Raw genomic sequence first — 11,780 nt, forward strand, 5'->3', positions numbered from 1 at the left:
GGAATCTCTGGGGGTAAGAACATTGTAAGACACATCTCAGTTCATTTCTAGATCCATTAAAGTGTGGGAACCATGCTCTAGGCTTGCTAATATAATCACTTCTAATCTCTCTCTGTGTATTTTTGCTTGGGGATCTGCGGGAGAAGAGAGCTCTTTAGCTGAATCTGATGTATTAGTTGCACTTTCTTAGAGCACACACCGGTGTGAATCTGGCATCCCAGGGCAGGACTGGAGCTCCCAGGCCTTGGCAGCAGCACCCCACTCCCTTTCTCCCCCTATTTGCAGGTGTCTGCCTGCTGAGCCGCGATGGGCGACTGGAGCTTCCTGGGAGAGTTCCTGGAGGAGGTGCACAAGCACTCCACGGTGATCGGCAAGGTCTGGCTCACGGTGCTCTTCATCTTCCGCATGCTGGTGCTGGGCACGGCCGCCGAGTCCTCCTGGGGCGACGAGCAGGCGGACTTCCAGTGTGACACCATGCAGCCGGGCTGCGAGAACGTCTGCTACGACCAGGCCTTCCCCATCTCGCACATCCGCTACTGGGTGCTGCAGATCATCTTCGTGTCCACGCCGTCGCTGGTGTACATGGGCCACGCCATGCACACGGTGCGCATGCAGGAGAAGCGCCGGCTGCGCGAGGCCGCCCACGGGGCCGGGGAGGGCCAGGGCGCCGGCTCCTACGGCTTCCCGGCGGCCGAGAAGACGGAGCTGTCCTGCTGGGAGGAAGCCAACGGCAAGATCGTCCTCCGGGGCACCCTGCTCAACACCTACGTGTGCAGCATCCTGATCCGCACCACCATGGAGGTGGCCTTCATCGTGGGCCAGTACCTGCTCTACGGCATCTTCCTGGACACGCTGCACGTCTGCCGCCGCAGCCCCTGCCCCCACCCCGTCAACTGCTACGTGTCGCGGCCCACGGAGAAGAACGTCTTCATCGTCTTCATGCTGGCGGTGGCCGGCTCATTTTCTTGGTGTGGGAAAATGCGGCGTAGTAATTTTAATGTCGTCAGGTGTATAACAGGAAATACCATCTAGATAGTTTCTGGTTCAGTTGTTTGAGAACCCAGATATCTCAGAGCTTCCTAGTAAGAGGTTTTTCATTTTAAGCCCGCTACGCTCCGGGCTGCACGCCGCCCCCCGACTTCAGCCAGTGCCTGGAGAACGGTCCTGGGGGCAAGTTCTTCAACCCCTTCAGCAACAGGATGGCCTCCCAGCAAAACACGGACAACCTGGCCACCGAGCAGGTGCGTGGCCAGGAGCAGATGCCCGGGGAGGGTTTCATTCACATCCGCTATGCCCAGAAGCCGGAGGCGCCCAATGGCGTCTCCCCAGGGCACGGCCTCCCCCAGGGCTACCAGAGGGACAAGCGCCGACTGAGCAAGGCCAGCAGCAAGGCCAGGTCCGATGACCTCTCGGTGTGACCCTCCGGTGGGGGGGACTAGGACCAAGTGGGGACCAAGGAGGCTCAGAGAAGGAAGAGGGGTTCCTGCCGACCCCACCTGTCTTGTTCTCAGCACCGCTCTGCTCCTTTGGGGCCGGTGCTGTCAGAGATCTAGCCAGGCCTCTGTCTCTCCCCCACCCTCCACCCAGTGCACTCAGTGAAGACTCAGGTTACTCGCTCAACAGGGGAGAGCAAGGGAAGGGACCGAGGCAAAATCTGACCTGGGAGGGGTAGCCAGCGAGAGAGGATGATTCTCTCCACACCAGCCACGTGCCAGAGGGTTCTCTGAGTCTCTATGGCGCCTGTGAACTGAGTACCCTTCCTCCTGCAAGGAAGACCCCAGAGCTCCTAGCAGTGAAGAGCATGAGCCAAGGAACTTGCATGAGGTGTGCTCTGGAACCTGTGGTGTCCACGGGCCAAGTCTTGCCGGCAGCGAGGTTGCCTTGGACCGCCCTTGGCTGCCGCTGCCTCTACCCAGTCTTACCTAAAAAGAGGTCCTTGGAGCTTGACCAGCAGCCTCGACTTTACAAGTGCCTTGGTATGCACGCCTGGCAAAGGTCCCGCCTTTACTCTGCCAGGGGGTGGGCGCACGCAGGCCAGGGGTGCACGCAGGCCAGGGGCCGTGCGTTTCCCTTGGGAGCCACTGTGCGCAGACTCCCTGGAATTCCTGCCACCACCTGCCCTGTAGCTCTTCACAGTTCAGCCCGATGACAGACACCATGCCTTCCTGGCCTCCCGTGGCTGTTCACCCAGTGCTCCCCGACAGGCCTTACCAGCCAGGAGACCCAAGGAGCCATCGTCCTCTCTCAGATCCTGACCAGATTGCCAGCCACGGAGGCCAGTGGAATTTCCCCAGGTCTTATTAAAACAAATAGAACATTGTGCTTCTCAGAGTCCCCTTGGGGGAAAAAAGCAAGTCTGCTGTGAAGATGAAAATTAAAAGAGGAGAGAAAATACTGGAAAATGATTTTTTCTTCCTATTTATTTCCCTCGCTGACTGCCAATTAGAGTGCCGAGAAGAGGTGTGATGACAGCGATGGAAGCCCCCAGCTCCTTCTCCCCGAGGGCATAGACATGTAGGGGAAACACCAGCTCTCCTGGCAGGGTTCTCCTGTAGGAGCACAGAGATCCCTGTGGCCCCCTGGTGCTCCTAATGAAGCTGCCGGGAGGGGACTTCAGAAAAGCCCGCTTTGCCCAGGGACTGGGCTGGACTCTCCATTCAGCCCATGCATAATGGGTTGTCATTTTGGATGAACGTAAAGGATGCTCAGAATTGGATTCTGAGATGTATAGGGAAATGGTTACTTTTAAAAATGCCTGTGTGTGGGAGGGAGTCGGGGGGGTGGTGGCACGCGCACACACACGCGCCTGCTGATGGGGTGGGGGAAGGGAAAAGGAGGTCTGAAATAAGGAAAGGAAACCTTGGAGAACCTTGTGTCTTTCTGCCTGCCCCTCTGATGCCTCACAGAGGGGCTGAGCCTCACTGTTTTCAGGATTGTCAGCCCAAAGGGATGGGCGTAAGAGGTGGGACAGAGGAGGGTGTGGGCTCAGAGGGAAGCTGAGCCTCTAGCCCACATGCCCATCTCCTGGCCCCTCTGCTGGCATTTGGAGGTGACTGGTGGGTGGAAAGAAGGCTGATGGTAGAGGGAACTGACTGGGACACCCTCTTATCTGTTGTCTGGCGCTGGCCTTAAGACTCTGCAAAACAAAGCACTAAAGACTCCCTCTCCTTCCATCTCTGAGATCTTTGTTTTGTGAAATGAGTGTTCTTGAATTAGAAACGCCGTGAGACCAGTTTTTGATGATGGGCCTTTCCGGAAGGAAAAAGAAAATATTATGTGTAGTTTGTCTTAATAAAGTCTGGCTCTATGTTTCTCTCCTTGTGTCTCTTCCATGCTGTGACTACAGGAGAAGGATGGTAGTCTTGGTGGGGGAGGGGAGCAGATGGGCCCCACTCATCAGCCAGTCAGTAGAGCAACGAGCTTTAGAGTCGGACATGCAAGGGTGGAAGTCCCAGCTGCTGACTTACAGCTGGAGTCCAGCTACTTGATCTCTGAGCCTTGGTTCCCCCACCTGTAAACTGAACCCAGTCATATCTACCTCACAGGGTTGTTCAGTGAGAAACGTCATAAAGAATTCAGCAGAGTGCCTGGGAAATAACGGTCTGTCATTAGATGGTAATTGTTGGCATTGTTGCTGTTATTACCTTTAGTATTTTTGTTATTATGTTGAGTATATCGTATTTGAAAATCTGCTATGTTAAGAGATGATTCCAAGACTTCCCTTTGTGGACCCCACAATCTGCCTAAGGTGGTCAAATGAACCCCCATAAAGGAATCAATTAGAATTGAATTACATGCGAATTCATTTATTGTTAATCTAAGAACCACAAGGCTCCAAAAAATGATACAGATGGAAAAACTACATAGATGGGGAGAGACCTTCCCCGGGCCTTCAAGAGTAGCTAAGGCTTTAGAGAAGTGAAAACCTCACGGGTGACTGTGAGATAGGCCTTGGTAACCCCTTTTACTGACATGGAAACTGAGGGTTAAGATTCTCGGTAGCGGGGCAGCTTCTCATGGCCTTTCTGATTGAGGTCTTATCTTTATGAAGGAGGAGAAAAGACTGTTGCTCTGAAAGGGTCAAGGAACCACCCTGCCCTTCACCGACACATGGGTGCCATTTCCCAGAGGAAGAAACAGAGGCTGGCAAAACGCATAGAAGTGCTGCCTGAACCGTCAGTCAGTCTTGTTTATCCGGGAAGGAAGCTGTTTTGAAAAGGGCTGCAGAGAGAGCAGAGAGCACACCTTGTGACACCTTGTTGAGGGGCTCGGGTGCCGTGGCCTCTGTCCAAGGGCCAGGCGCCAGCCCAGAGGTGCTGCGTAGTCCAACTGGAAAAAGCATCTGGATCCTTTTTTATCTCCCAGAAAAAAAAGAAGTGCATCTCATGGTTTTATAAACATAGCTGTTAACACTTAACAGTTTATATTACACCCACTCTGCAAATGCCAAGGGACTTGTTTTATAGCAAGATTTCAACCTCATGTATCTACTCTCATTTCCTCTTTCCTTCCCTCCCTCCCCAACAGTTCACCAATGAAGATGGTAAGCTGGATAATAATATAGTGAACACACTCAGTTGTAGGCTCCTTTCCTTCATTTCCCTCCTCCAGTGCCAGATAAGACCAGAATGCCTACACTGGTGTTTTTTTATTCCTTCGGCGAAAGTGTTGAGGTGGTTAAACTGTTAATAACACTTCTATAAAGAATCATACTAGGACTGAGTTTCAGATTTCTTCCTAAAAGCAAATCTTGAGAGCAGAGGAAAAACAAAAGAATGAAGGCACTAGGCACCTTGCAGGGGTCTCGAAGAGCTGCTTTCTTGCATGTGGAGATGAAGAGAACAGCTGGGCTGGAAGGAGCTGCTTCAGATCAGCTGCCCACTTCCCAATCCTTAGTAGATCCTGGAAGCCCCCATCTTTGGCCGGCGTATTGGCCCTTGACATTGAGCAGAATTTACAAATAATAGGTAAATAGAGCCCTAACCGGTTTGGCTCAGTGGATAGAGCGTCGGCCTGCAGACTCAAGGGTCCCAGGTTCGATTCCGGTCAAGGGCATGTACCTTGGTTGCAGGCATATTCCCAGTAGGGGGTATGCAGGAAGCATCTGATCGATGTTTCTCTCTCATCGATGTTTCTAATTCTCTATCCTTCACCCTTCCTTTCTGTAGAAAATCAATAAAATATATTTTAAAAATATATGTAAGTAGAATAGGATCAGGGGTTTCACTTTTGTTGGTCACCTAATGGGCAACAGAAATGGGGATAGTCTATACATTTGTTTATTATCATTTCAATTGGAAAAGAGAAAGACATTCATTCAACAAACATTTGTTGAGCACTACATTGGGCCAGGCACTGTCTTAGGCGTTAGAAATACGATTCTATAAAACAGATATGGTTCCTGCCTGCTGGAGCTTACAGTGTGACGGGGGAGTCACAGTACCCCGAGTAAACAAACAAAATTACACATTGTGGTTGAGTGTCAAGAAGGAGACAGATAGGGGGCTGGCAAAGGTGGGGAGGAAGCTTTCTCAGAGGGGTGGGCAGGAAGTCCTGTCGGAGGAGGTAACACTGATGCTGAGATCTGCCTGTGAGAAGAAACCAGGCATGATGCGTGGGAGAAGAACCCTGATCCCTTCCTGGAAACCCCAGAACACAGCTGTCCCTCACTCCGTCTGGTCCAACATTTTTGAAAGACACAGAATTCAAGCGGCACCTAGGTAACACCTAGAACAACACTGCTTGGCACCAGCTGTTACAAAACACACATACTCTTTCAGCAAAAGCCTTAGGGGAGAGAGAAATTGTTTTACTCAAAGAAGCGAAAGGAGCATATAAAAGGTGGTGTTTAAAAATAGTACAGGTTATATGTTAAGGTTCTAAAAAGTCCTGCATGGTGTTGTAACTATCATTTTCAGTACAGATTCCCGTAGCATGCCGGGGGCCTTGTAAACTAGGCTGTTCCCTGCAGTTCAGGCTGACAGGCTGAGACTGGCCACATGGGTGGGGCCAGAGCCAGCGGGCGTGTTCCAGGAGAGCCGCCCAGAGGAGCCGAACCGGCAAGCAGTCTCCCTGGCTGGCGTGGCTCAGTTGGTTGGGCATCTGGAAGGCTGTGGGTTCGATTCCCAGTAGGGGGTGTGCAGGAGGCAGCCACTGGCTGTTCCACTCTCACATTGATGTTTTTTTCTCTCTTTAAAAATCAGTGAAAAATCTTTTAAAAAATGGTTAAAATGGCAAATGTTTTTAAAAAGCAAGAAGTCAAGAGCACAGAGAAGGGGGAGAAGGACAGAGGGGAGCACTCAGCAGGGAACTGGGCCACAGAAGTTGTGCAAGACACAGGGAGGCAGGCGCGTGGGGAATATGCTCAGCTGGAGGCAGGGCCACAGCCCCTGCTCTGGGCCTGGAGCTGGGCCTCCAGGAGGGCGTGTAACGTGGGGAAGCAGAGCTCCACCCTGGGGCTGGGCACTGGGCAGGGCCCAGGAGGAAGTCTTAGGCAGAGGAGAAGGTGGAGACCCTTTCAGCATTCCACTGAGGTGCTGAGAGTTATTGCTGACAATATTCATGATGTAATAGATGCCTTCAATGCTCAAACCAAAGGAATGGCCAAGCATCAGATGCCCGGGCACCGCCTCAAGCATGGTGAGAGGGGAGATGGTTGTGGTGTGGGGCCTTTGAAAGCACCCCAGTTGGCCCTCACCTCCTTCACCCACACGCAGGGCCAGCACAACCTGGGGGTCATGGCTTGGAAACAAGGCGTAAGTTCCCTCTGTCCCTTCAGCTTAGCTGACTTTTTTATCACCCTGATCAAGGCCCTTGTGACGGGGCACATGGTCTTCCCAATAGGGGCTTCCTCAGACAGGAACCGGGTCAGGAGAGCTCATCGCCTGGGCACTGACCCTGGTCAGCGCGGGCCTTTTCTCTGAATGGGCTGAGATAGAACTGGGAGGGGTTTAGGCTTACAAATGCTTGGGGTTAAAATTGCACATATGGAAACCAGTGGAACAACCTGTATAGGGCATGTGGGCTAAGGAAAAGTCAATTAACCCCGCCTCCCCGCCCCCCACAGCCTTGCTGGCATGGCTCAGGGGCTGAGTGTGGACCTATGAACCAGGAGGTCACGGTTTGATTTCTGGTCATGGCATGTGCCAGGTTGTGGGCTCCATCCCAGGGTAGAGCATGTAGGAGGCAGCTGATCAATGATTCTCTCTCATCATTGATGTTTCTCTCTCTCTCTCCCTCTCCCTTCCTCTCTGAGATCAATAATAAAAATATATTTTTAAAAACCCCACATATTTTGGTAATAATTATAAAAGAAGCTTGTATTTGTTCAGTGCTGTTTTCTAGGTGTTTTTCTAAGAGATTTTATTTTATTTTTAAACAGGTTTTATGAATTACTGTTTCATCCTTGTAGTAGTCCTGTGAGGCCATGTGACCCCACTTTACAGGAAAGGAGACAGAAGCATTCAGTGACTGCATAGCTAGTAGGTGGCAGAACTGGGATTCAGACGCCATCGCGCTGTCTGCAGCAGGCTTTCCTTGAGTGCTTACCCCAGAGTCTTAAAAGGCAAGATACAGAATAGTATGTCCACCCTGATGACAATGCGGACAGACAGGCACTAGTAAGAACAGAGACCTGAAAGGAAGAAAGGTGAAGCGGTTGTGGCAGAGGGTGGGTCTGTGGGGGGCTGTAATCCCCCTTATTTTCTAAACTAGGTTAATGTTCTGTTTTCTGTCATTAAATATATATGTATTCAACCTTTGGGCTAAATTTGATGTTCCCCTGGGGCACTGCCAGGAGCTGCCCCTCCTCACTTCCGCTGCACTCATGCCTGGGAACATTCTTCTTTGCCTGGGCTCGGGCTGCCCCCCTTAAATGGAATAAGGTTAGCGCCGGGGTCTGAGTGTGACCGCAGACGGCCTGCCAGCTGTACCTCTGGACATGCCAGGCATTGGAGTGCATGTGGGGAACAGACCCGCACCCATGAGCTCTTGCAGGTGGTGAGTGTGGAGGGGCCAGGCCCCGGGGGGTGTGGGAGGGTATCGGTGAGAGAGGAGCCCCCCTCAGATGCTCAGAGGGGAGCTGAGAACGATCCCACGTCACAAGGGAAAGCTCAGTGTGTGAGAGAGAAACAGCACTGAGGCTTCTCAGAGCAAGGACCCAGGGAGGGGAAGGCCCAGGAGAACTCCCAGCTTAGGTAGCACCTGAAACGGGCTGTGAAAGGTGAATAATATTTTATTATAAAGAGAGGAGGAGACTTTCTAGTGAGAGGAAATAGCACGCATTTCAGCAAAAGCCAGCAATAGAGCCGCATGGTCCGTCCTAGGAGCTGGGAGGAAACTGGAGGGGAGCCCTGCTGGGGAGGAAGGCCGAGAGGCGGGAACCACATACTTAGGAGTCTTGAAAGTGTGCCTTCCACGCTGTGGGCAGCGAGGAGCTCTTGCGTGTCTTTGGGCGTCTGGGGAGTGGGGAGACCAGCGCTGCAGTGGAGGTTGACTAAGGGCAGCAGTGGTCAAGGCTGAGGGGAGACCCTGGAGGGTGGGAGGCTCCCTTCTGAACAGGGGTGCAGTGAGCAAACACGGACACAGCCTCCACCGTGGGCACTTGGTGGCTGCCTGGTTAGGGGTGCGGCGGGGACATGGCAAGAGAAGGAACGACTAAGAAGCTCAGGCCTCTGTGGCCATTTACTCATTTATTCAACGAAATTGGTTTCATTCATTTATTTAACAAGCGAATTGTGTGGCCTGCTCCGTGCCTCACACAGCGCCAGGACATGGGGATGCAGAGAAGTCTGCGGTAAGACGGTGGTTCTGATGCAGTAGAGGGTACTCAGCAGATCAGACACCCTTTATGCATCATTCAGGTGCTCTCCGCCTCACCTGCCCTGTGCAGCTGCCTGTGGGCGTGGACCGACTGCACTCGGGTGCATCTGACCTCCCTCGGGGTTCCCTGCTGACTCAGGGGTGGGACTCTGCTTAGCACCTCTGCCAACGCATGGACACCCTAGAGGTGGGGCATAGTCAACGCAACACAGGGCAGACCTCCGGCCAGTGGGAGACAGAGGCCCTTCCTCCATCCTGACCCCACTACCCTGGGGGCTCAAGACCTGGTTATAGGGCTTCTCCAGGGGCAGCCCTTTGCAGTCTCACCTGACAGGGCATAGAGCACTTTCCTATAACACATCGTCCTCCTCTCCTACGAGGTCGGGGCTCCGCCTCCTTCCCTGCCTCCCTCCCCTTGTCCCCACTCTTGTCTCTGAAACTGCACACCCTAAGAAAACATTAGCACACCAGCCGCTGCCTCATCTCTGCTCCTGAAGAACCCAGGCTGAGCCACTGTATCCTATGTGACCTCCAGCCATCCTCACTCTACTCTGAAATGCATGGCGTTCAGACCAAGCCTGGAGAACCGAGGCAGCAGCGACCCTGCACTTCCGGAGCAAGGATAGGTGTGCAGCTCAAAAATCATGACGTTTGGTAGTTTCTGTGTAACGTTGACGGGAACTCCCAGTGTCTCATGTGTCGGCCTGGGTAGATCTTTACCTCCAAGACCCCACAATCACAGCCTTTAGGATGATGTTGGGCGGGCAGAAAATGCTGGAAAATAGTGGCCAAGTTGCACTGAAGTTCTTCTCCTTTATTTCTCTGGATTCCGCGTTGTCTCCTGCTGCCTCACTTTATCTCCAAAGTAGTTTCCGGAAGGGCCTTTCCTGCCTTTCCTTGGATGGCTTGTGCGTGGGGCAGCAGCGCCGATGGAAACGTCCACTGGGCGTGTGACCAGGCCCCAACAGATCCTGTGCGATCACACAGTGCTCTATCCAGAGGGCTCCCCGCCCCCAAGCAGTTCTGCCTAAACAGCACCTCCCTGCCTTCCCAGTTTTGTTCACATTTTCAGTGGGAAAGGAAGCTAAAGTGCAGAAAGAAATTATTCTCCCCTCCCCGGTTACCCAAGGAGTCTCTGTCCCTAACTTGTCTCTCTTCTTTCCCGTCCCTAAAATAGTTTCAAGATCTGGGGAAAATAAGAAATTAGTACACACACACACACACATACACACGCACGCACGCATGCATACACATGTTGGGCCCTACGTTAATATGTGCAGCAACCCTCCCCTGCTTTACCATTTGTAGCCCAAAGGGCTCTCCGGGGGTGGGAGGCAGCCAGGCTGATGGCCGCTGGGGCCTCCTGTGCTGGGCTGGGGCAGAGGTGGTGTGTGGGGAGGTGTGGAGGTCAGGACAGGAAGGGCACTTGAGCTGATCCGAGGCGCTGGAGGCGTTTCTGACGGCCAGGCTGTGAGCTGTCAGGGCGGGGGTAGCGGGGTGGGAGAGGTGGGGGTGGGGAGAGCTGCTCAAGGGATAGCTAAGCCCTGAAAGAAAAATACCTCTGGCTTCTCAAACACGTGCCCCTTTTGTTTCCTTTTCCTGGCACCCACTTAGACGCTGCCGTCCCAAGCCCTCTGCTCACTCCCTCCCATACCTTCCCTCCACCAGCAGAGCACTGGGCCATGGGCAGCTGGGTTCACACGCCTGTAATTGTCTTCCCAGCTGGACCCTGGGACATCAGAGAGGACATCGTACATTCCTTTTCCGTCACTCTCCATCCCTAGCACATGAACCATAGGATCTTAGCAATTACGTTTCACTCATATTTTCCAGGAAACTGAGTTTGGGGAATCAGGAGTTCTCAGTGCTGAGCACTCATCCAGCCTCACCTCCGAAGTGTTGCCATGACCTTCACTCCCCGTGCCCCCCCCCCAACCCCGCTGCCTGCCAGTGGCCACCCGGCTCCTCCCGAGCAACTCCACTTCCACCGGCAAAGTGGGTGGGTGCAGTGATCCGGGTTTCACAGGCTGGGGCTCAGAGCCCGGCTTTCTCCCAGCATAACCTGTTTCTCGTCTGTGAAATGGCATAGCAGTACCTAACGCACAGGAGTGCTGTGAAGAGAAACTGAGCAAGCCATATCTAGGATCAAGCGATTTCTTAGTAAATGCTAACTATTATTATGCCGTTTCCCATAACAGCCCCGCCCATCTGCAGGTAGCTCTGTTAGAAACTTCTTAGCCCTCTTTTAGTTGGAACCTTTCTTCCCGGAGTTTCCATCTGTATGAGTTGCCCAAAGCCTCAGTGAGTTAGAGCTAGTGGCAGACTTGGGACCAAAACCCAAATCTCTCCCCAGGCCAGGCTGTCTCTGAAATCCATGCTGCACGAATGGAAAGGAAGCCAATCTGCTATAACAAAACGCTATTATCATTTTTTCCCATTTTAGAAGCTGAGACAACAAACTGATTTTCACTCATCTGAGAGCTAGTTAGTAAGACCAGTTACAGCTGCATGTTTTTCTCTAGTTTGGTGCTCTGCCACACTGTGGTCTGGCTTTGATGCGGTTCTCTTTGCTCCTTCCTTAGCAGGCAGAGAGGGAGGCACTGTGGACTCAGGTAGAGAGCAGAGTTCTGTGAGATCCCACCCATCTCCCCTGCTCACACCTTCTTGTGCTAAGTAGTTGGTTAAAGGACAGGAATAGTTCTGGCCTGCAAGTGTATCAGAGAGACAAGATTGGTCCTTCAGTTCTATAGAACACCTTCTGCTTCCAGAGAGCCTGTTCTGTAGAGATGATGGTCCAAAGGACCGGGGTACCCCAGTGGGAGCATCCTGGGGTTCAGGGCACTCTGATCATCTAAGGCAGTGGTTCTCAACCTTCCTAATGCCGCGATCCTTTAATACAGTTCCTCATGTTGTGGTGACCCCCAACCATAAAATTATTTTCGTTGCTACTTCATAACTGT

The 11,780-nt window shown here is 52.6% G+C and overlaps 1 protein-coding gene across 1 annotated transcript in view; it reads left to right on the forward strand.

The window, feature by feature from the left end:
• LOC102774283 (gap junction alpha-5 protein) overlaps positions 1-3,291 on the forward strand; it is a 6,877-nt gene extending 3,586 nt beyond the window's left edge. The window contains 2 exon segments of the mRNA XM_006764164.2: positions 286-968; positions 1,019-3,291. Coding sequence (XP_006764227.1) covers positions 307-968; positions 1,019-1,418 — 1,062 coding nt within the window. The 5' untranslated portion in view covers positions 286-306 and the 3' untranslated portion in view covers positions 1,419-3,291.
• The last annotated feature ends 8,489 nt before the right edge of the window (positions 3,292-11,780 follow it).

Source organism: Myotis davidii, unplaced genomic scaffold (genome assembly GCF_000327345.1).
Source record: "Myotis davidii unplaced genomic scaffold, ASM32734v1 scaffold401, whole genome shotgun sequence".
Taxonomy (NCBI): domain Eukaryota; kingdom Metazoa; phylum Chordata; class Mammalia; order Chiroptera; family Vespertilionidae; genus Myotis; species Myotis davidii.